General features: G+C 53.4%; 7 protein-coding genes across 7 annotated transcripts; 3 read left to right on the top strand and 4 right to left on the bottom strand.

The window, feature by feature from the left end:
- Positions 1-324: 324 nt before the first annotated feature.
- Positions 325-1812, top strand: AYO21_12014 (serine-tRNA ligase; the record flags this gene model as incomplete). Its single annotated transcript, XM_022661861.1, has 1 exon — positions 325-1812. The coding sequence occupies one exon, from the start codon at positions 325-327 to the stop codon at positions 1810-1812; it is 1488 nt and encodes a 495-aa protein (XP_022505835.1).
- Positions 1813-2783: 971 nt separating this feature from the next.
- On the bottom strand, positions 2784-4361 carry AYO21_12013 (hypothetical protein; the record flags this gene model as incomplete). Its single annotated transcript, XM_022661860.1, has 1 exon — positions 2784-4361. One exon carries the CDS (start codon positions 4359-4361, stop codon positions 2784-2786), a length of 1578 nt encoding a protein of 525 aa, XP_022505834.1.
- Positions 4362-4816: 455 nt separating this feature from the next.
- On the bottom strand, positions 4817-6784 carry AYO21_12012 (hypothetical protein; the record flags this gene model as incomplete). The annotated part of the gene is made up of 1 exon (XM_022661859.1): positions 4817-6784. One exon carries the CDS (start codon positions 6782-6784, stop codon positions 4817-4819), a length of 1968 nt encoding a protein of 655 aa, XP_022505833.1.
- Positions 6785-8615: 1831 nt separating this feature from the next.
- Positions 8616-9899, top strand: AYO21_12011 (hypothetical protein; the record flags this gene model as incomplete). Its single annotated transcript, XM_022661858.1, has 5 exons — positions 8616-8684; positions 8742-8983; positions 9040-9178; positions 9242-9375; positions 9425-9899. 5 exons carry the CDS (start codon positions 8616-8618, stop codon positions 9897-9899), a joined length of 1059 nt encoding a protein of 352 aa, XP_022505832.1.
- A 611-nt stretch (positions 9900-10510) lies between these two features.
- Positions 10511-12877, top strand: AYO21_12010 (hypothetical protein; the record flags this gene model as incomplete). Its single annotated transcript, XM_022661857.1, has 3 exons — positions 10511-10595; positions 10708-11004; positions 11064-12877. The coding sequence occupies 3 exons, from the start codon at positions 10511-10513 to the stop codon at positions 12875-12877; spliced, it is 2196 nt and encodes a 731-aa protein (XP_022505831.1).
- A 494-nt stretch (positions 12878-13371) lies between these two features.
- AYO21_12009 (hypothetical protein) lies at positions 13372-14714 on the bottom strand (the record flags this gene model as incomplete). Its single annotated transcript, XM_022661856.1, has 3 exons — positions 13372-13686; positions 13770-13818; positions 14050-14714. 3 exons carry the CDS (start codon positions 14712-14714, stop codon positions 13372-13374), a joined length of 1029 nt encoding a protein of 342 aa, XP_022505830.1.
- Positions 14715-15934: 1220 nt separating this feature from the next.
- On the bottom strand, positions 15935-17137 carry AYO21_12008 (hypothetical protein; the record flags this gene model as incomplete). Its single annotated transcript, XM_022661855.1, has 1 exon — positions 15935-17137. The coding sequence occupies one exon, from the start codon at positions 17135-17137 to the stop codon at positions 15935-15937; it is 1203 nt and encodes a 400-aa protein (XP_022505829.1).
- Positions 17138-19553: the final 2416 nt, after the last annotated feature.

Genomic DNA, 19553 nt, shown 5'->3' with positions numbered 1-19553 from the left:
CGATCGGCTGTTTACACGTATCCGTGCTCAGACCCTTCTGCGAAGGCCTTTTGCTCCGCAAAAGGTTAGCGTTCACGCTAATAGCCGCTAGGCTACATGAGGTAAGGGTCTGATTTATCTGAGACAAGTATATCGCGAGGCTGTACCTCCTTACATAATAACAACCGACTATTCCCGATTAAGAAACCAGGAATGGTCACTCCACATTCTGCCGATTTCAATTGGCAAACTTTTTTTTCTTTCTCGAAGCGCGTCCAACCGCGTTGTCGGATTGGCGCAGTAACAAAGACCTTGCTGTACCGCCCACTTTCTGCAGCAGCTTTCATGTCGAGGAAAGCACTCGAGGCGAAGGCGTTCCTGCTCCGATGCAGAAGGGCATACTGCACCACGAGACCGCTCTACCAAGAATTCCGCCCGGCGACCGCGCCGCGACAATTCCCTCCTCTCACCCAGATCCGAGACAACGTCGAGCTCTACGAACAAAACTGCCGGGTGCGAAACTATGGCAGCCACGAGGACATCCCGCGCCGGGTGGCGGACAATGTCAGAAAGATGAGGGACCTGGACCAGCGCATGGCCGGGTCCCGTCACACGTTGAAGGAGCTGCAGAGGCAACTGAACAACGCGGCGAAAGAGAGCAGCAAGGCGGATATCGTGGCGCAGATGAAATCTCTCAGGCCGGAAGTCGACGCTCTCCAAGCTGAGCACGATGCACTCGAGCTCGAGACGCGCAATATTGCACTGTCCCTGCCGAACTTGACGTATTCGGACACACCCACCGGCGGTGAACCACGGTTGCGGTCCTACATCAACTATGACCCGGACAAGCCTCCGCAGTATGGCCCGTCGGCCGACCACTCGATCATCGGCGAGAAGCTGGGTCTCCTTGATTTCTCATCGTCATCCATGACATCTGGTTGGGGGTTTTACTTCTTGCTGAACGAGGCGGCCCTGTTGGAACACGCGCTGGTCCAGTACGCCCTGTCTGTTGCCATGCGGCGCGGCTGGTCCGTTGTCTCTCCGCCGTCCCTGGTCTACTCCCACATGGCCGCCGCCTGCGGATTCCAGCCCCGGGACCAAAACGACGAACAACAGATCTGGCAGATAGCGCAGCCGGAAAAGGATGCCGGAAAACCAACCCGCAGTCTCGCGGCAACGGCCGAGATCCCCCTCGCAGGAATGTATGCCGGCAAGGCGATTCCCGCGGCACGCCTACCTCTCAAGCTCGTGGGGTCCAGCCGCTGTTTCCGCGCCGAGGCGGGTGCTCGCGGGGTCGACACCAAGGGTCTGTACCGGGTGCACGAATTCACAAAGGTCGAAATGTTCGCGTGGACCGACTGCCCACCACCAAGCAGCAGCGGTGGAGGCTTGACGGACGAATCGGCGTGGGTGGAGCATTCCGGGCGCCTTCTGAACGAGATGGTGGAAATACAGACGGAGATTCTGTCTTCGCTCGGCATACCCTGCCGAGTGCTCGAGATGCCCACGTCAGACCTGGGTGCGAGCGCGTACCGCAAGATCGACATCGAGGCCATGTTTCCGTCGAGGAGGAAGAAAGACGAGGGCTGGGGCGAAGTCACTTCGGCGTCCATCTGCACCGACTACCAGAGCCGCAGACTCGACACGAGGGTCCTGGAGGGAGATGGGTCGAGGAAGAAGTTTGCGCACACCGTCAACGGGACGGCCATTGCAATCCCGAGAGTCCTCGCCGCGCTCTTGGAGAACGGTTGGCGCGAGGACCAGGGCTGCGTGGTTATCCCGCAAGTTCTGAGGAGGTACATGGGCGGCCTGGAGAAGATTGGCCCTCGCTGACTCTACGCTACGCACTATGCGGGAAGAATATCGTCACACGAGCGGACTTCACGATGAGCTCGACAACATATTCTTGGAGGATACATCCATCTATATGCCGAAGAATTGTTCGCGTCCCTGAGCGACCTCCGAATGTTGAACTTTCTCCCGATCACTAAGGCATCTTTGATTGTAAGCCGTCGCAATCGAGACCACCCCTGGTGTCCGCCGGCTTTCGTTGCTGGCATCGTGGCGCAGTTTGGCCGTCGTACCGACTCGAGACATTTTGTAACAACACCTACTCATATAAATCCCACCCCACGCCAGATATACAGATAGATATCAAAGAATACCAAGAAAGCGATACTTATCAATCAAGGTTCACGCAACATTCCCAACAAATGTAGCTGTACGTACCTGTCTATCTGTCTACCCGTCTACCTCTACATGTGCTATATACGTACATATCTCTCGCTCTCGCTCTGGCTCTGCTCTCGCTCTCCTTCGTACCAATGTTCTCCGAGAGAGAGAGAGAGAGAGAGAGAGAGAGATGTATCTCGTCGCCTGTGCCGGTGCCGGGCAACATGTTCACTTTCTTTCCGTCTGTCTATCGAGGCTATTGATATATAACATAGCTTACTTTTAAGAATAGGGGTAGAAAACGACTACTCTCCTACTCTCCTACTCTCCTCCACATACACATACACATCATATATGCCCGTCCGGAGAGAGAGAGAGAATCAAGGGTATCAGAACTTTCGCCACACAGGGCGGCGCAGTAGGCACTGATGGTTGGTTGGTTGCAAAAATGGCTGGCTTGCCCTATCTGAATGTACGTGTGCATCCTATTGACAATGAAACTCGACGCTTGGGAGAAGACACAGGATTCTTGTCCTATTGATAAACCCACTCAACGCAGGATAGGACAAAGGATTCTTGTATACATCCTCTCTCTTTCAGTCCCCATGAAACGCAGTCCCACCCTGGAACCGTTAGATCAGCGGCTCCAGAGCACCCTGGCCGCTGATCTGGAAGGGGGGGATCTCGCGGACCAGACTCTTCCGCGGCGCGAGGGCCGAAGCGTCGACCCAGTTGCCGTGGATCTGGGCCTTGACGTGGAAAGGGAGCTGGACCACGGCGATGGGCGTCTCGAAGGCGGCCGTGTCCAGAATCACCACGTCGCAGCGTCCCGCGCCCCGCCTCTCCACCAGGCACATGACCCAGCCGTCGGCCTCCGGGGCGTCGGCCGAGCGCGGGATGAAGATGGGCTCCTGGCACAGCGAGTCCTCGCCGGCGTAGAAGTACCGCGTCTGGCCGGTCTTGTTGTTGTGCATGGCCAGGCCGTTGAGCCCGTGGAAGATGTTCCGCGACCCGTCCATGTTCGTCGGGACGAAGACGTTCAAAAACACCACCGTGTACGGCTGGGTCATGAATCTCTCGTCGATGCGGGGAAACTCCGAGGGCAGGTCCAGGACGACCAGCGGGTCCGGCACCGTCGCACCGTCGGGTCGGGAGAGATCGAACTCCCAGCGGACAAAGTCGGCCTTGGTCTGCGGGTCCGGCATGCGTCCATCTTCCGGGGGAAAGAAGGGGAAGGCATTGTCGTGCACGCGCGAGCTCTCGACGCAGACGTGGCCGTCTGGCGTCTCCCACGCCGCCGCAGTGTGGATGGCCATGCAGTTCTTCCATTTGTACGTGCGGTACTCGCCTTTCTTCCACCCGAACCGGGCGCCGCTGTCGTCGTGCCTCGGGGCGACGATGAAGGTCGCGGGAAGGTCGTAGTCCCAGGCCCAATGCTGCTTGCCTCGCTTCATGCGTGTCACATCGGCCTCAAACGGCCACAAGAACAGCACAATCCAATTCGGGGTGATGGCGCAATCGTGGATGAAGGCACACCACGGAGCCTGGAGCCACAGCTCATTCGTCTTCTTCCCAGTCCGGTCCAAGGCGTAGGTGACGACGTCCTTGGTCCCCAAACCTTTGGCCTCATAGCCGAACACCACCAGCTCGTGTGTCAGCGGATCCACCTTTGGGTGCGCCGTGAAGGTCTTGGACTTCACCTGGCCCTTGAACGGATCATACTCGAGTGTCTCCAGGGTGTCCGGGTCCACGGCGTAGGGCAGTGCCACTTCTTTGAGGGCCAACAGCCGACCCGCCCAGTGGACCAGATTGGTGTTTGCGGTGGAGTCCACGGCCGCCCGCACGCAGGGGTGGTGGGTAAAAGGATTGCGGTAGAGACCAAAGAGGGCTTTGTTCGCTTTTCTCTCCAGCTTGTATCGTTCGGTCTCGACGTAGCGCATCTTGAAATCACATCTGCCCTGATGGAAACGAAAAGCCGAGACGTGGCCATCGCCGTCGATGGGCACATTGCCTGGATGGGGCGGGACAAATGGGTCGCACATGACTCGATAGAAGGTACCGTCGATCTCTTGGGGAATATTCCCAAACACGATCAGATCTCCGATCTCGCCTTCGAGTCGGCACGGTGCGCTGGACCCGGCGAGATCATACGCAACCGGCCACTTGGAAGTCAGGCCATAGAGTCCGTCGATATCTGTGTTGGGTGACATGGTGGGAGCAGACGCTCGGTCGGCGAGGTCCCCATTCACATGCCCATTTGTGGGTCGACTTTCGTTCATGTTTCGGTTGTTGCTTGCTATTCACAAGGTTCAGATACTGTGAGGAAAAGTCTGGGAGTCGCACAGGTCAGACAGGGTATCCGGCCAGTCCATATATAGACTCTGAGAAGTGTTCAACTTCAACACTTTCCCGGACTCTCGGAACGTGCAACAACAATAACACAGACTTGACCCGGTGAAGGCTTTGAGATCTCGCTGATATCACTGGTCGGAGATGATTGTGGGGGACTGGGGTCCTCGGGGCAAGTTTGTGGGGGAATTAGGAATCAGGAATTCATTCCATCTGCGACACAGTCCATCATTGGCCCTGTCCAAACCATGGGCTTAACTTTGTTTCTCGCTTCAGATATTGGTGACCAGAATGACAAACGTCCGCAGGTGAATGGTCAGGCATGGTTCCGCGCCTCAGCGTTGCTCGCAAGCGTTGGGCACCGGCAGATGAAACGGTGGACCTCCGTGGTGTCGAAGGTATCCCTGCTCTGGATGATTGAAGGCCCAAGATTTGAACGCCAGCTGCCAGGACCGGACACATCCTCGGAGGCTTCTAGATCAGCCTGACAAGACTTCATGCGTTGCAGGATGTGCCGAGCCAACAGCCACCATTCGGGGGCATATCTCATAAGTCCGGGCCGAGTCCACAGCTGACATGCGTCTCGGTTGTCGACATCGGATACTGAGGTTTCGCCTGGCTTCTGGAAAAGGTGCTGATTCCAGACTCGCCGCCAATTGGTCAGTGCATTGTCGTGGGCCAGGAACTGGGACTTGTGGCCAAAGGCGGGTTCAATGTTGAAAATGAGAACGTGCAATGCCGAACACAGCACCCAGAGGTTGAGGGGGCCAGCCCCCGCGAGGTGGAGAAATACTTTGTCGTCCATGTCTCTTTTTCGAAGGCACTTGATGGCTCCATAGAGGATGAACCCGTCTCGGCAGAGCGGGAGCGAAGCCCATGGCCGGAGATGGTAAAAGCAGCTGCTGGCATCTGGAGCCTGGAAACACTCTTCGGGCGAGGCGAGATCCATTTTCAACTCTTGTATGCTCATTTGAGGAGGCAGGCTGTGAAAGATGACGAAGTAGGTGTCGACCAAGAAGACATATATCACAGTCCGGATGACCTGTTCAATCAGGGCAAAGTGCTGCCAGTGGAAGCTTTCGGGTGTGACCTTGTCAAGTCCTATGTGTTTTGCGTAGGGCATTAGCGCTCTCGCCATGGTCACGACCGTCCCATACCTCTCGTGTCGGATTCTCTTCGCATCGAAGTTGCGACCTTCCCATATCTGATACATGCAGACCACAAAAGCAGCCTGGAGAGATCGAAGCTGAGCCCTCACCCCATCAGTCGAGAGAGTGACATCGGACGTGACAAAATCGGGGGTGCTCGACATGTCAACGAACACCATTTCTTCAACATGGTTGCGCCAAAATTGGGCATCTTCTCGATCACTCTCCTCCGGCGAAGCGCATGCCCCAATTAGAGCCATGGCAGCCACCAGAGATCGAGGGGCGTCCATTGCACTAAAGGAGGGTTTGTGAATAGTCACCCAGTGGGGGTACCAGTGAGTCCAGAAGTGATCCAAGTATCGGCGCAACCGTGCAGGATGGAAGAATTGGATGCATGTTTGCTCCAGAATTGGCGACCACCCCTGGCGATTTCCTCGGAGACAACCAGCCTGGGACATGGCTACTTCTTGAATTCCCAACAGTATCTCATGGCTTTTCAAGGCAAGAGGGTCTATATAGACGTCTGGCGTGCTTGAGAAGGCCCCTCGAATTCCATCACGGGCATTGGAACCGTGGAAGGCCGCCACCATGTTGAAGTTGCTCTGGTCTTCCGGGTACCCGCCCGCTAAAACGGGGCAAAACTCCAGACTATCTGAGGACCAATTGGCTCGCCCAGCTTCTTCCAAGACTGGCATGGGGCTACAGGAAAGACCTGAAGCAAAGAGTTCAGAGTATTCGCCGGGCATAGAGTTTGGAAGTTGGCGACAAATGTACTGGGTGTAGTCCTTGGGACCCAAGGTGAGGCCCCTTGGCTCATGTGTTCTGGTGGTGCCATTGAATTTAGCTGCGATGCCATAGACTTTGGGGCTGGTAAACCGGATCAGAAATTCAAAAGATTGTACTGGATCCTGATCGGGGACCCGTAGATAGACACAAAGAGAAGACGAAAGAGAAGAAGGAATCGTTGATGGGGAACCCAACTCAAAACCTAAGTGATTGCTGTCTGAAGCAGAGAGAGAATAGGCGGAGGGCAGGAACGGTATTGCGTCCTCGTCGAGGTCGATATCGAGATAGTCCCAAAGCTGGTCCTCATCAGGGGCCTTCCACGTCGATGATTGCACGCTGGCTTGAGTCATGGCCCCGTCACCGACAGTCTTCCAGGAATAAGTGCATGTATAACCCCTATCTTTGCAGCTGATACAGGGTTGACCGCCATCGCATGCACGCTTTTTGGACGCGCATTCATCACATGCTCGACGTTTTTGCACTTTTTCCCGATACAGAGATCGAGCTCCATCTTGATCTTGACATTTTGCTTGGTGCCGTCGTAATACATCCTGCCGTCTATAGGCCTTTCCGCAACTGGGGCAGATATGTGGTCTGTGAGTATTGTGTGAATTCAAATGGCGAGTTAGATGGTCTGCCCGGCTGTACACCTTGTAGCAAACTGGGCACGACAAGGGCGGCTCAGGTGGCATCGTCGCGTGAAGGCCTCTGGTAGACTTCGCCTTGCGAGCGGTTCCTTCACTTTTCCGCACAAAATGTGATGCTGAAGGGTGTTTGAGCCGCGAAAACTACCCGTGCTGGAGGAAGATGAAGCAGAAATATGGGGACGCGGGGGAATTCCGGGGGGGTTGCACAACTTCTGGGGCTTCAATTGCCGGCTACGACAGCCAAGATCGGGGTGCCAATGCGTGAGCTGCGTGCAACTGACGTCGGCCGGGGTGGTCCAAATAACGTGGGGATGGCTACTCACTGTGGTAAACGGCTAAGTTCCCTAACAATGTGGCCAAGGCTTGGAGATGGAACTGGCGTATCTCTCGACGAGCTCTTCGGGGAAGCTCGTCATGCCGGAGTAGCTGCCGTGGTAGAAGAACAGCTAGAGCATCTGCCTTTTTTTGGTGGAGCCGAAGTCGTGGCCCACAACGTAGGAAAGAATTGATGTTAGAAAGTCGAGAACAGCCTTGGTGTCGGCCGCGGAAGCCGTTGCAGTATAGTGCCCGGATGGCGGGGATTGATGAGTCTCCGGTCCCGCGGCTATCGACTGCTATGATAGCATAGTTGTTGTCTGCTAGGGTGGGTCCGCTGATCCGCCGTGTGAGGTTGAAATGCGGCCTCCCGTGCAGTAAAAGGATTGGTGGGTCGGTCTGCATAGCGTAGATGAATGGAGACGTACTCGAGTGCAACGCGCTCATGAACCCAGTTGTCGAAATTGATCAGGGCTGAGACGAGGGTTGCTTGCATTGCCAGAAATAAGATGACGATGGGTAACCGGCAGTTGTGGGGGACTCGTAATGCTTGCCTGGGCTCGAGGAGAGGATCCCTGACTCGATCAGTGCGGCTGAGTGTCGGCAAGTTGAGGCAAGCCATAGGTTTGGCCTTTCATACCCTGGCCGACGCCCTGATTGCTGGCAGCAATGAAACACCGCTTTGTAAAACCAAAATCCACCATGGAGTCTTCAACGTAGTGCTAAAAAGACTGTAAGGCTTTCAGAGAATGTTCCGTGGATATTCCAACATTATGCCATCATTAGCTTACCTAGTCACCGTCAGCGTGTAAGTAGCCATGGCGGTTTACAGAACATACAAACATAGAAATGAATTAGCCATACTAGCGTCGTATCTGCCGTGGAAGTAGGAGGGCCAGACGTATTCTCGGGTTTAGTATTTCCATACTTGAATTACTAAACCGCATGTTACCAATACAGGCGTTGACTCTCCGGGATTTCGTCCTGGATGATGGATTACTGAAGCCAGAAAGCAGCATAGTATCTTAGTACTCGCAAAAATTATGGGTCAATTGAGTTTCGTGTCCGCTGGAAGGTGTGTTTCCGTGGTTCCTGATGCAAATACAGAGGAGCTGTTGAGGAAGAAGACATCCCCTATAAAGCATGGTCAACCTTCAGTGCTCGGATGATCATCAACTCGAACCTGGCAAGTACATTGCATCTTCGATTGTCCGCAAGCATGCCTAGTGTCCTTCTCACGGGGGCCAATGGCTTTTTAGCCACACATGTCCTCAAATGTCTTGTGGAAGTGAGTGTCGACCAAGGGTCACCAATGTTCCCGAGCTCGTGTTCTAACATCCCACAGGACGCATTCGACGTGGTTGGCACAGTTCGCTCCGAGGCCAAAGCTGACGACGTGTTTGATGCTCATCCTGAGTTCAAATCGAGACTCCGCCTAGCTGTGGTGTCAGATATATCAGCTCCTGGCGCCTATGATAAAGTCTTTGAGCGAGGGCATTTTGACTACATCATCCACACGGCAGCACCGGTGCCTGATGGTGATGGGACAGATTTTGACCGGGATTTCTTGGGGCCTGGTGCTCAGGGGTGACCTTCCCTTTCCTCCCAATGGCAACCTCACGTCTTTTGCTGATTTGCGTTAGCAACCTCGAACTGCTGCACGCAGCTCAGAAGTATTGTAAATCTCTCAAGCATTTTACCTATACTGGTAGCATGGTGGCTGTGCACGATGTAACAAAGCCATTGGATGGGCGTGTACTAAAAAGTACAGATTGGAACCCGGTATGTTGCAAGTCGAAGTTCGAAGACTAATGGCAGGGCTGACGCACAGTGGGACGGTCATAGGTGAGTCCTGAGGTCGCTCGCCAATTGCAGCACCCAGGCGCCAGTTACATGATCTCCAAAACTTTAGCGGAAAAGGCTCTTTGGGACTTTGTCAAGAAAGAGAAACCAGCGTTTGGCGTGTCGGTACTTTCGGTGTAAGTCTGGGTCTTCAGGTTATGGTCGTCATGTGTTAATCCAACAAAGACCGTTGATCATCGGGCCACCATTGCAGCACCTACATCAGAATGCAACTGGCAAGAGTCGCTTCAACATGAGCGCGGACCTCTTTTACCAGACATTCTTGAAACCTGTCTCGGGCACAGTCGACGGGTCTTCGCGGCCACTGTATATCGGATATATCGACGTTCGTGACGCCGCTGCGCTACATGTTCAATCAATCATCAAGGGTGGAAGCGAGAATAGACGTTTGTTGGTGGCAAGCCCAGAACCATTCCTTGCGAAGACAGTATTGGGGATCTTGGCCGACAAGTTTCCACAACTGGTCAATCGACTTCCATCGGTGCGAGCCGCAGCAATCGTGGCGAATGGTGAGCAGGACGAGCATCACCCACTCAAGGTGGACGACTCCGAAGCCAAACAATTGTTCGGAGGGGGGATTTATAGACCGCTCGAGCAGACTGTTGTTGATACAGCGAAGAGGCTGTTGGAGCTCGAATGAGCATTGATATTAGGTGGTTAGATAAGGCGCTATGGTATAGAAAGCAACTTCGAAGCTTGATGAGATGGTGAACTTGTTAGCAGAACACGTGGATGCAAACTAGATGGGAAAGTCTTCCGGAACGCTAATGTCTTGGCGTATTCGAGTTGCTAATCACGCCGGTCTTTACTATCGCTTTGCGGTTATGACAACTTGATTCACTTTACAATCCTTCAGAAATATCACAAGGAAATACCTGAGAAAGGACCTCTGCCTTCACCCACAGCATCATGAGGTGCCAGGATCTCCTGCACCGGCATGGGTTTCGCTACAAAAATGATATGGGACGATTAGTAATACTCTGGGTCTGATAAGGCTGAGTAAAGGCCTCGCCTTTATCGGACGAAAAACCGGAGGTACACAACTACTTTACGATTCGTGATAATGTTGTGCCCTTGTTCGATGGAAACGTGCAAAACTCTTGCTATGGCCATATTAATGGTTTGAAAATTCTCTACGCATAGACAGTTTTGCTTTGAGGCCATGCAGTCCTCGATGTACCACAACAGACAAGCGGAACAGTGTCGAACTGCGGATAATAGATCCCGGCGTGCGAAATGCTTGAGTCCAGAATGAATGCAACTAACGCCAGATCTGGCTTGCGACAAAGAGTGGCTCATTTGAACATGCGGAAGGGCACTAAGAGCTGTCATGAATGTAAGACTGCCTTTCCAAGTCGGTGGCTCGGTGTTATCGAATATCCGCACTCAGCAAAGAGCAAGACCAGTCAACTTCTGGCTGAGACGGCTGATCTGAGGCCCCTCAACAGGTCGACGTCGAAAGACTAAATGCACCTATCGTGACGGAAGTCGGTCGAGGTGTGAGGAATGCTATGCTCGTGGCACACCTTGCGTGGCCCAAAGTCAAAGCCCCAAGGCGACGTCTGTCATCAATACTGCATCAACCAAAGCAGATGGGAGTAGCGAAGAAGCGAAATACAGTCTGCGGGAACGAGTTGCTCGTCTGGAGGATTTTGTCCAAAACTATCTGAACAATGAATCTAGTTTCAAGTCGTCGAACAATGGGCAAAGTCACAACACACTCGACAATCATTCCGCGTATACCGGTAATTGAGGCATAATGCATACCTAACTCCAGCCAATATCAATTGACAATGTATAATAGACTCAAGAACAGATGGAGGGACACCCGCATCCGCCAGCGTCCCTTCCGCCTCGAACCCTTTCCTGAGTTTATTCGACAATGATATTATCACACAAGCATACCATACGACGCACTCTTCACTTGCCCAGCCAGTGGCTAGGACAGAGCCACCAGCTTTCCATCCTGGTCGATACGAGCTTCTGCTGCTCCTGCCTCATGATCCAGACTTCGACACCCTGATCAGTCTGAGCGAAGACTGGTGGAACTCGGCTCCTCACAGATTTCCAGAGCTATTCGACCGCGAAGAGACGACTGCTGAAAACTGGAGATCGGTGCTTAACCGCAAATTAAGTCTTGCCAATCCCGCCGAGACCGCCAAAGTCCTCCTCTGGGCCTTGATCAGTGCCGAGAGGCTGAGTGAAGAGGTCTTTCAAGGTGGCACTTTCCGAGATCCTGGAGCTCTGGCTACTTTGGAAAGTCGAATTATCCCTGCCATTAACCGAGCAGTGGTCTTCCAGGACGATATCACAACAACATTACCCGGTATAGAATGCTTGGTACTTTTGGCACGCTACCACTGCAACCACGGCCGACTGCAGAAAGCCTGGCATCTATCTCGGCGAGCACTCGAATACGCCATCAGCATTGGCCTTAACCGCGCCGCCTCTATCAAACAAAGTCCGATCACACCAGGTCAATCCCTTGGTCGACAAATTGAAGTATGGGAAGCGGTCTGTTTCCTGGATCGATATATCAGTATGATCCTCAGGCTGCCTTATGGAGTGCGACATCCATACCCTGACTTACGAGTGGGAAATGTCAAGACCATGCAGAGCACTTCACCACAAGCGACATTCTTTTATGCCGCCATGAGCTCAATCATCGGCCAGATTATCGATCGGAACCAGGAGCCGCTCGACGACTCTGTTCTCTTTCTCCGGACGCTGAAGATAGATCAGGAGTTGAAGGAGGTCATGGACAACATGAACACAGTTCAGTGGGATGTTGACCCAAGATCTTCCGACCCGCCGACACGGGAGGCATTTGAGCGTATCGAAGCGCACTTTCTTATGAACTTCATTCAAGCACTACTACACTTACCGCTGATGCTGAAATGTATCGGCAAACAAGACAAGGGCGCGTTTGAGTTTTCATACGGCGCCTCTCTCAAATCATCGCGTCATGCTCTGGTCGCGTACAAATACCTCCGCGTCGGCTTGCGACTCGACCGATATTTATGCGCAATGCTCGATTTTCAGGCATTCACACTATCCGTGCTGCTGACCCTACATTTACTGAGCCAGACGACCGGAAATAACTCAGAATCAAACGGTGGATCCCATACTTCTAGAGGACAGGATGAACGCGACTGGAAATCCGTCACCGACATTGCAGAGATCCTTCGAGCGGAATCGACAGACAATCACAAGAGTATTGTGGCTACGCAGGCCGTGGCAATTCTGGACGTGCTGTTCGATGCGCGAGGCAACGTGGGCGAACACATCGATTTACGCCCTCAATCCGAGTCCGACGGTAGCGAAGACTGCGGAAATCACATTAAGATGACCATCCCCTGTTTCGGAGACATCACCTTTACGCGAGGCACCAAGGGAGGCCCGTGCTTTAGTCTCGGCGCCTCTGCAAATACGCTGGGTTCCGCTCCTGACGCGACCGCTGCATTCTCGCCACTTGCAGGGCAGGGTGAGACAGTCCTCGATGCGGCAGATCTGTGTGCGATGGCAATGTCACTTGATGACAGTTCAGCGCGTTTTGACGGCAACTGGGACGTGCTCGCTAGCAATGTGGCCTCGGCGGTGGCGGCAAGCTCAAAGTGAATTGTAACCTCGACCTCCTATTCCGTTGGCTTTGGCTTGGTGATGGTCAGCCGTCCGGCCATTCGCTCTCGTTGTCACGGCATTGCGCAGAGAAAAGGGTAACGCAAGGCATCCGTACATCAAGCGAAGCAAGGAATCTGGAATGCTGAACTTGATGCAATAAATAGATCCTGGTCAATTTTGGTCGCTGCACACAATTATCTATGGAATGCCCCAAGAACACTGGACGAACCATCCAACATGTCGCCCCATCACAAGAAATGAGAAAAGAAACCTCACAGAACGCTCATACCATACGTTTGATCAGTCAGTCAGTCAGCCAGTCCTTCAGTCCCGGGGCAGTTCGCCCTGCACGTGCATAGGCAATTCTCCACTCGACGCTCTGATCACATCTTCGAATCTGTATAGTGGCAAATAAAAGGAGATTGAAATTAGCCAAATTCGTTCATGGGTTCGTTCCTGACATGGATAGCAGTAGGGAGAACGTGGAGAACTCACGCCGACTGAAACATGATATACACCATCTCGTCGTTGTACACGTTTCGCGAGTACTCTGCCTCTTCGTGCGCGACCTTGATGGTCTTTGTGCCGCGGCCCGCGCAGGCCGCGTCGGCGAGCAGCTGCGCCTGGATGCAGCGGTCCATGGCGCCGAAGAGGAACGCGGCGCCGTCGACCGTCTTGGCCACCGTCAGGTGGCCGTGGTTCTGGAGGATGACGCCCTTGGTGTTGCCCAGCGCCGCCGCGATGTGGTGGCCCTCGTCGGCTTTCTGTTCGCCAGGAGAGGGGGGAGACGTCGTTAGCGGTCCGATCTGGACAGACACCACCGTAGACATGGGTAGGATGGAAGCTTTCTTCCTCTCGGATCGAGGCAGCCAAAAGCGGAAACACTTACAAAGGCAATCCCGCCAAAGCCAGAATAGATTCCATGGTCTTTGTAGAACCTGACGTTCAGACAAACAATCCCGTATCAGCATGCGCAATATCTAGCGATGTTCGATCTCCGCAGAAAATATATAAAGATACTTTTTTCCAAGTCCGGAGGAAAGGAAAAAAAAAAGGGCTAGGTAGTGCTTCCTTGGTCCCTCTTCCTCTTGCTCTCCCTCCCCTCTCCATCCTCCCAAGGCTGGCTCTTTCTTTCACCCGCTGCTTGAGATGAGAATGACAAAACTCACCGACACGCGTCCTGGTTGATCGGCTCCAGGTGGCACCCGAGCGCGGAAAAGGCCTTACTCGGCACACTGTGGCAGTGGACCGCGGCGACGACGTCGGGCCTGGCCTCGTGCACGGCGCTGTGGATGACCCAGCCGGCGGGGTTGACGCTGTGCATGTTGCCGCCCTCGACGACCTCGCCCTTGGGGTTCATCAAGACCAGGTCGTCGGGCGTCATGTACGAGAACGACTTGCCGTGCGGGTTGATCCAGAAGTGGTCCGGGAGGACGGGGTCGCGCACCGTGACGTGCCCGCCCGCGCCCTCGTTGTTGTATCCCTGGTAGCCCAGCCACCGCAGCGCCGCGGCGTGGTGCAGTTTGCGGAACGCGCGCTCGCTCTCCAGAGACTGGAATTTTGGGTAGCGGATCCGTTTCACCGGTCGCGTGCCCGTCTCTTGGTACGCGCCGTAGGTGAATTCGGGCGAGAAGTTGGGCGGGTCTTTTGGAGTGGTGGTGCTGTTGGTGATGTGTTGAGTGGCGACGGCGGCGGGGGTTGTCCGCGAGATGGAGATTGTGCGACGTGTGCGGCCTAACATTGTCGATTGGACGACTGAAAATGATGACGGCCTCGCAACAAGACCTCGGGAGACATGTTGCGCCCGCAACGCGATCGAGGCGCCCGGTGCCATCTTTTTGTCCACAAACTATTCTAAACCCCTTCAATCAGCACTTGATAGAGGAGGGTAAGAGGCGTGTTTGTTCGTCGTTGTCAAAAATCATTCAACTTTCAATGTAATCAGTGTTGGAGATAGCGGAGTAGTACTCGGTATAGTGTCACCCAACCCTTTAACCCCGGCAATTTCGGGGCTCGTTGAACGTTGCGGGGAAATTGGTCCGGTAGTCAAGGTCGATGCCGAGAGGCGCAAAAGTCTCCAAAGTCATCACCAGCCAAGAGGTGATCCGAGGTCATTATGCCTTTGTCGTGGTAGGTCAATAACCAAGGTCATCATTGGACAATGCTTGTCGGTCTCTAACCCCCGTTCCTGGCTGGCGTTTGAATGAAGCCTTTCAAGCACAAAACACAAGGGGCTGCAGCCTCGTTGGTGGAGACATTTGCCAAGAATCGCCGCCGAGGGTTGAAAGAGGCTGAACCGACTTACGGCGTGTGTATACGAGGTCTGCGAGGTGCAGAATAGAAAAGTATCGCTCTCGTCCGCCTGATATTGTCGGCAGGATCGCGTCTGCAACATCATCTGAGCAAATTATTCCGGACTCGCCGTGCATTCATGATCTGGCCGAGTGTCCTTGTTCAGCGACGCACGAATCTCCATGTGCCAGAGGCTATCCCTCGAGACATCGTCCACCCAGACAGGCAGGTTCGAGCAAGTGATGTGTCTCTTTCGACTACGCTATCCTCTGCGTAAGTTCGCTTGTACAAAAGCTACTGGAGTCTGCTGAAGCCGCTCGACGCCGTCGAACATGCATAGATTGTCACGGAACAGCTGGGGTACTTCTTGGGCGACAACCGCCGACACTTTTCGCCAACTTGCGTCCTGTCATACTCGGCTGATGTTTAGCAAGCATGCTCCCTCCACACGAACATTTTACCTTGTGACAAATATCCGACATGATATGTGATTTGTCTCCATCGGCACGGCGCGGAGCGGGCAAAAGCATGGCCCACGAAGGTTCGGAGGCCTTGGTTGCGGGAACGAATAATGCGTCCAGGATACTATACTGAAAATCAAGCGGACAACGGTCTCCTCTAGCAGTCTGGAAGCGTAAAAATCTGTGTGAGGTCGTCATTGTATTCAATTAATTTTCTCGCATCAAAGGCGGACAAGCACCCCTCGAAAAGAGAAATTCTCCTGTCCATACGCCACTGTCCTGCCTTGGCTCAACGAATGATTTACCCAAACGCTCTCAAGAACAACCAAAGACCGGCACTGCTGAGGAGCGGGATGGTCAAATTGTCATCCCAACCCCAGAGATCTATAAATTCAGAGAGACTGGCGATAAGCCCCGTGCAAATGCTCATGACTGCGAGTGCGGCGTCGCCGACAATAACTCCCTGGTTCGCTTCCCAGCCTAGGAGCCCCTTCACTTGACTAGGGAGGGTCAAACGGTTTTGGAACATATAAGGTTGGATGGGGTCGTCCACGAACGGGCCAGTTCTCGGAGCCAGATAACCCCAGAAGAAGAGAGCCGTGAGCACACCCGTAAGAAAAGCGGCGAGGGAGCCTGCCAGAGACTTGCCCTTGCGCAAGCGGATGGTATAACGTCCATACAACCGACCAAAAGTGCTGGCGGCAGTATCACACCAGGACAACAAAAGAATCGACATAACCCCAATGTCTTTAGGGAAGAATCGCAACGCCCCGTATGCTCCGACCAAATACCAAATGACGCCGTTGTATCCATCCACCTCAGTTTCCCGCATCAGCGCACCCAACACTGAGATGTAGAATCGATTAAATCGTTCAGAGTGATGACGGAGGATGTCAGTTGGGGCGATGATGGCAAGCGCGCCCAACAGCCACGGCGTTATTGCCCAGGTTTGTACGCCTGTCACAAAAAAGCGCAGAGTAAAGAACCCGATCGAGACGTGGAGGACCTTCCGGGGGATTTCATGCTTGTGGATCAACGTTCGATAGTGGCGGTGGAGTGGGATCAAGCCGAGCGGTGAAGGAGAGCGGGAGAATTCTCGCCAGGACTTCTTGACTCGGTCATAGGGTGAAAGATGCCCGTTTGATTGTGGATATGGGATGGTGCCATTTGTCAGGGGTTCTGATTTAGCGACCGGTTTTATCGAAGTGAGGCCGCTCATGCGTCTCCTCTTGCTGGTGTTCGCCGAGCCGTTCATGTGAGTGGCAGCGGTCAAGATGGGACTTCTAGAGCGCGCTCTGGCACGTTTCTCCAGGCTTGAGTCGGACCCGGACCCATCCTTCTCTTCATTTATGGGGTCTGGTTGAGGGGATCGTTGTCGCCGGGTTTTCGCGGCCGATCGTGTGACAGGCGCAAAATAGGAGTCCTGGCGTTCGGAGGACTCGGAAGGGGTAGGGGAAGGTGAGATAACTCTCGGAGTGGAAGGGATAGGATATTGGTAGGACATCAGGAGGATTTCAGGCTGGCAGATGAGGTTCGAAGGTAGTAGTCAGGAGGGGCCGGGAGGCAGCAGGGTGAGATGGAAATTTCTTACAGCCTGCGCATCTGCGCACCAGCCACCGTAGATAGGGAGGGGAGGGTCGAGCAAACAATCAAATTGGCAGCATAATGATGAAGGAGTTGCAGCGCTTGCGTCGCACAGTATCTCCAATGTGGCCGTTATTCTGCGGTTTGACGATGACGCAGGAGGGCGATGCGCATGGATGGAATCTTGTGCCCTGGATTTGGGATAAAGAAAACTGGGTGTGGAAGGGGGAACATGACGGGCACATGCAAGGATCCACGGAACACCGAACACAAAACAAGCCACTTTTTGTGGACTTGTGAGCTGTGCATAAGCCACAAGCCCCTCGTGGAGTCGTGATTTCCAGGCGCCTCCAGCCACTGCCGACCCTGCGATTGCTCGGTCCAGGCTGCCATGCCGCCCGTAGCTCGCTTATCAAGGAGCTCGGAGCAATCGACATGCCGTTTGACTTTCTACTAATCACACTAGATCATGAATATGCCATCACTAAATACTGCTTTGGTGCTTTACTTTTTTTTAGTGTAGATTTTGTACAAATGCTCTCATGAATGCAATCTGATAAACCACACTTACCAATTTCCCGTCTACAAGTCTGCTAGACCCTTGGTCAATATGTCCCTGCTCAAGACGAGAATGGGAGAGGCTTTTTTCATTAAAGTCGGTGCATGATAAACGCTTGTCACCGCCGACCATTCGTTCTTCCACAGTATACTTGGAAAGCATCAATATAATTTGCAGCATTCAAGTCTCTCATGCAATCAACCACAGGATCTGGAAAACAGGGCTTCCCGTTCGCTCAGCCGTACTTAAGCCAGATACCGATTGGTTAGTACCAAGGTGGGGGACCACTTGGGAATCCCAATTGTTGATTGTTTTTGCATTTTGACATGCCCGAGGCCTGTTGCTTGTGGTGGCTGGACAAGGTGCAGTCTCCGGGGGAGTGAGATGTTATGCCTTCCAACGAACAATAGTCCATTCAGCCCAGGCGGTATCCCGCGATACAAGATCAATTTTTGATCAAGACACCTACCTCGATACCAAGTGGCCCAGACAGTTGCTGATAGTGCTAGAAGGGTTCATGTTGATAGTAGATCAGGGCCACTTGATTCTATTTCCGAGGGATCTGTTGGTTAAGACAAATGTAAAGGCTCCGAAAAGAGGTCACCGCCCGTCTCATCTTGAAACCAGTCACGCAATGGCATCCTCGTAGGACCTTTCAAATTGAAAAAGCGACCGTTCTGGGCACGGCTCCGTTAACGTACTCGAAAGGTCGACGATCTTTGACCCGCGGTAGTTTTCAGCTTAAACAGCCTGTGGGTGTATTCTCGCGTCTTTGGAAATCCGGAAGTTCTCGAAGATTGTCTGAAGGTCGGAGTGACTCGTCGCTATTGGGAGATCATCTTTGACGGTAGCCCACCTGCTCAAGCTAGGGCATCAAATACGGTTCCGATCACCCCGAATTGTGTATCGGATAGCTCCATCCATCCATAGCACCGACAGCTCCACGTCCCGTTCTCGCCGAGAGACTCACATCGCGCGAAAGCCTGGCTTTCATTGGCGAGCGGCGACGTGTATATGGTGCTTTCGTACGGGAAGAAGACGGGGCCGGGCCATTTCCAGTTCTTGAAGTAAGCAATAGGTCAGGATGGATAATCACTTCCAGAAGGGATGTATAGACCACTGTCAGGACATATTTACTGCCCTGAATGTCAACCGACACTACCGCCACACGTTTCCCCAGCCAGGAAGTTGAGGGTATTGCATGCTCTCTTGGCTGTGGGTAAACTAGCGTAACTGGTCTCTCGTCGTCTTGTTCGACTGATCGTGTGGCTGCTCCGCGAGGAATCAGCCAATCATGTCTCCGTTCATCAATTCTGCGTCTATGTCTTCCCTCGTTACCCGTCTTCGTCTAGTCATGATGTAAGTCGGACAGCCTTGCTGAGAACGGAATCCAGTACGACTGATTTTCCAGGGGTGATGAGGTTCGAGACCGGACAAGGACCAAAAAAACAAAGAACGAAAAAGAACAAGTCCACTCTCTCGTTCTCGTTCTCTTTTGAACCGGTTAGAATGATGAAACAAAAAAAACTTTTCCACCCAACCCCTTCGATATGGGGGTGGATGGTAAGTGAAACCCGCCTTGTGGCAAGTTTTTTCCGTTTCGCAGATGATTATTGAATCCCCACCTCGGGTTGTGGGGTACCTGATAACATCTCTGTTCGAGTTCGAAGAGGAGGATCAGGAGGATCGGAGAGGATTAGCCTACTTTAACCCAAGTTCCTTCGCAGGTGTTGACTCTGAATGCTCTTTCTCTTTTTTCTTTTTTTTGTTTTGTTTA

The sequence above is a fragment of the Fonsecaea monophora genome (genome assembly GCF_001642475.1).
Source record: "Fonsecaea monophora strain CBS 269.37 chromosome Unknown Scaff206, whole genome shotgun sequence".
NCBI lineage: Eukaryota > Fungi > Ascomycota > Eurotiomycetes > Chaetothyriales > Herpotrichiellaceae > Fonsecaea > Fonsecaea monophora.
This window is presented reverse-complemented; position numbering and strand designations above follow the sequence as displayed.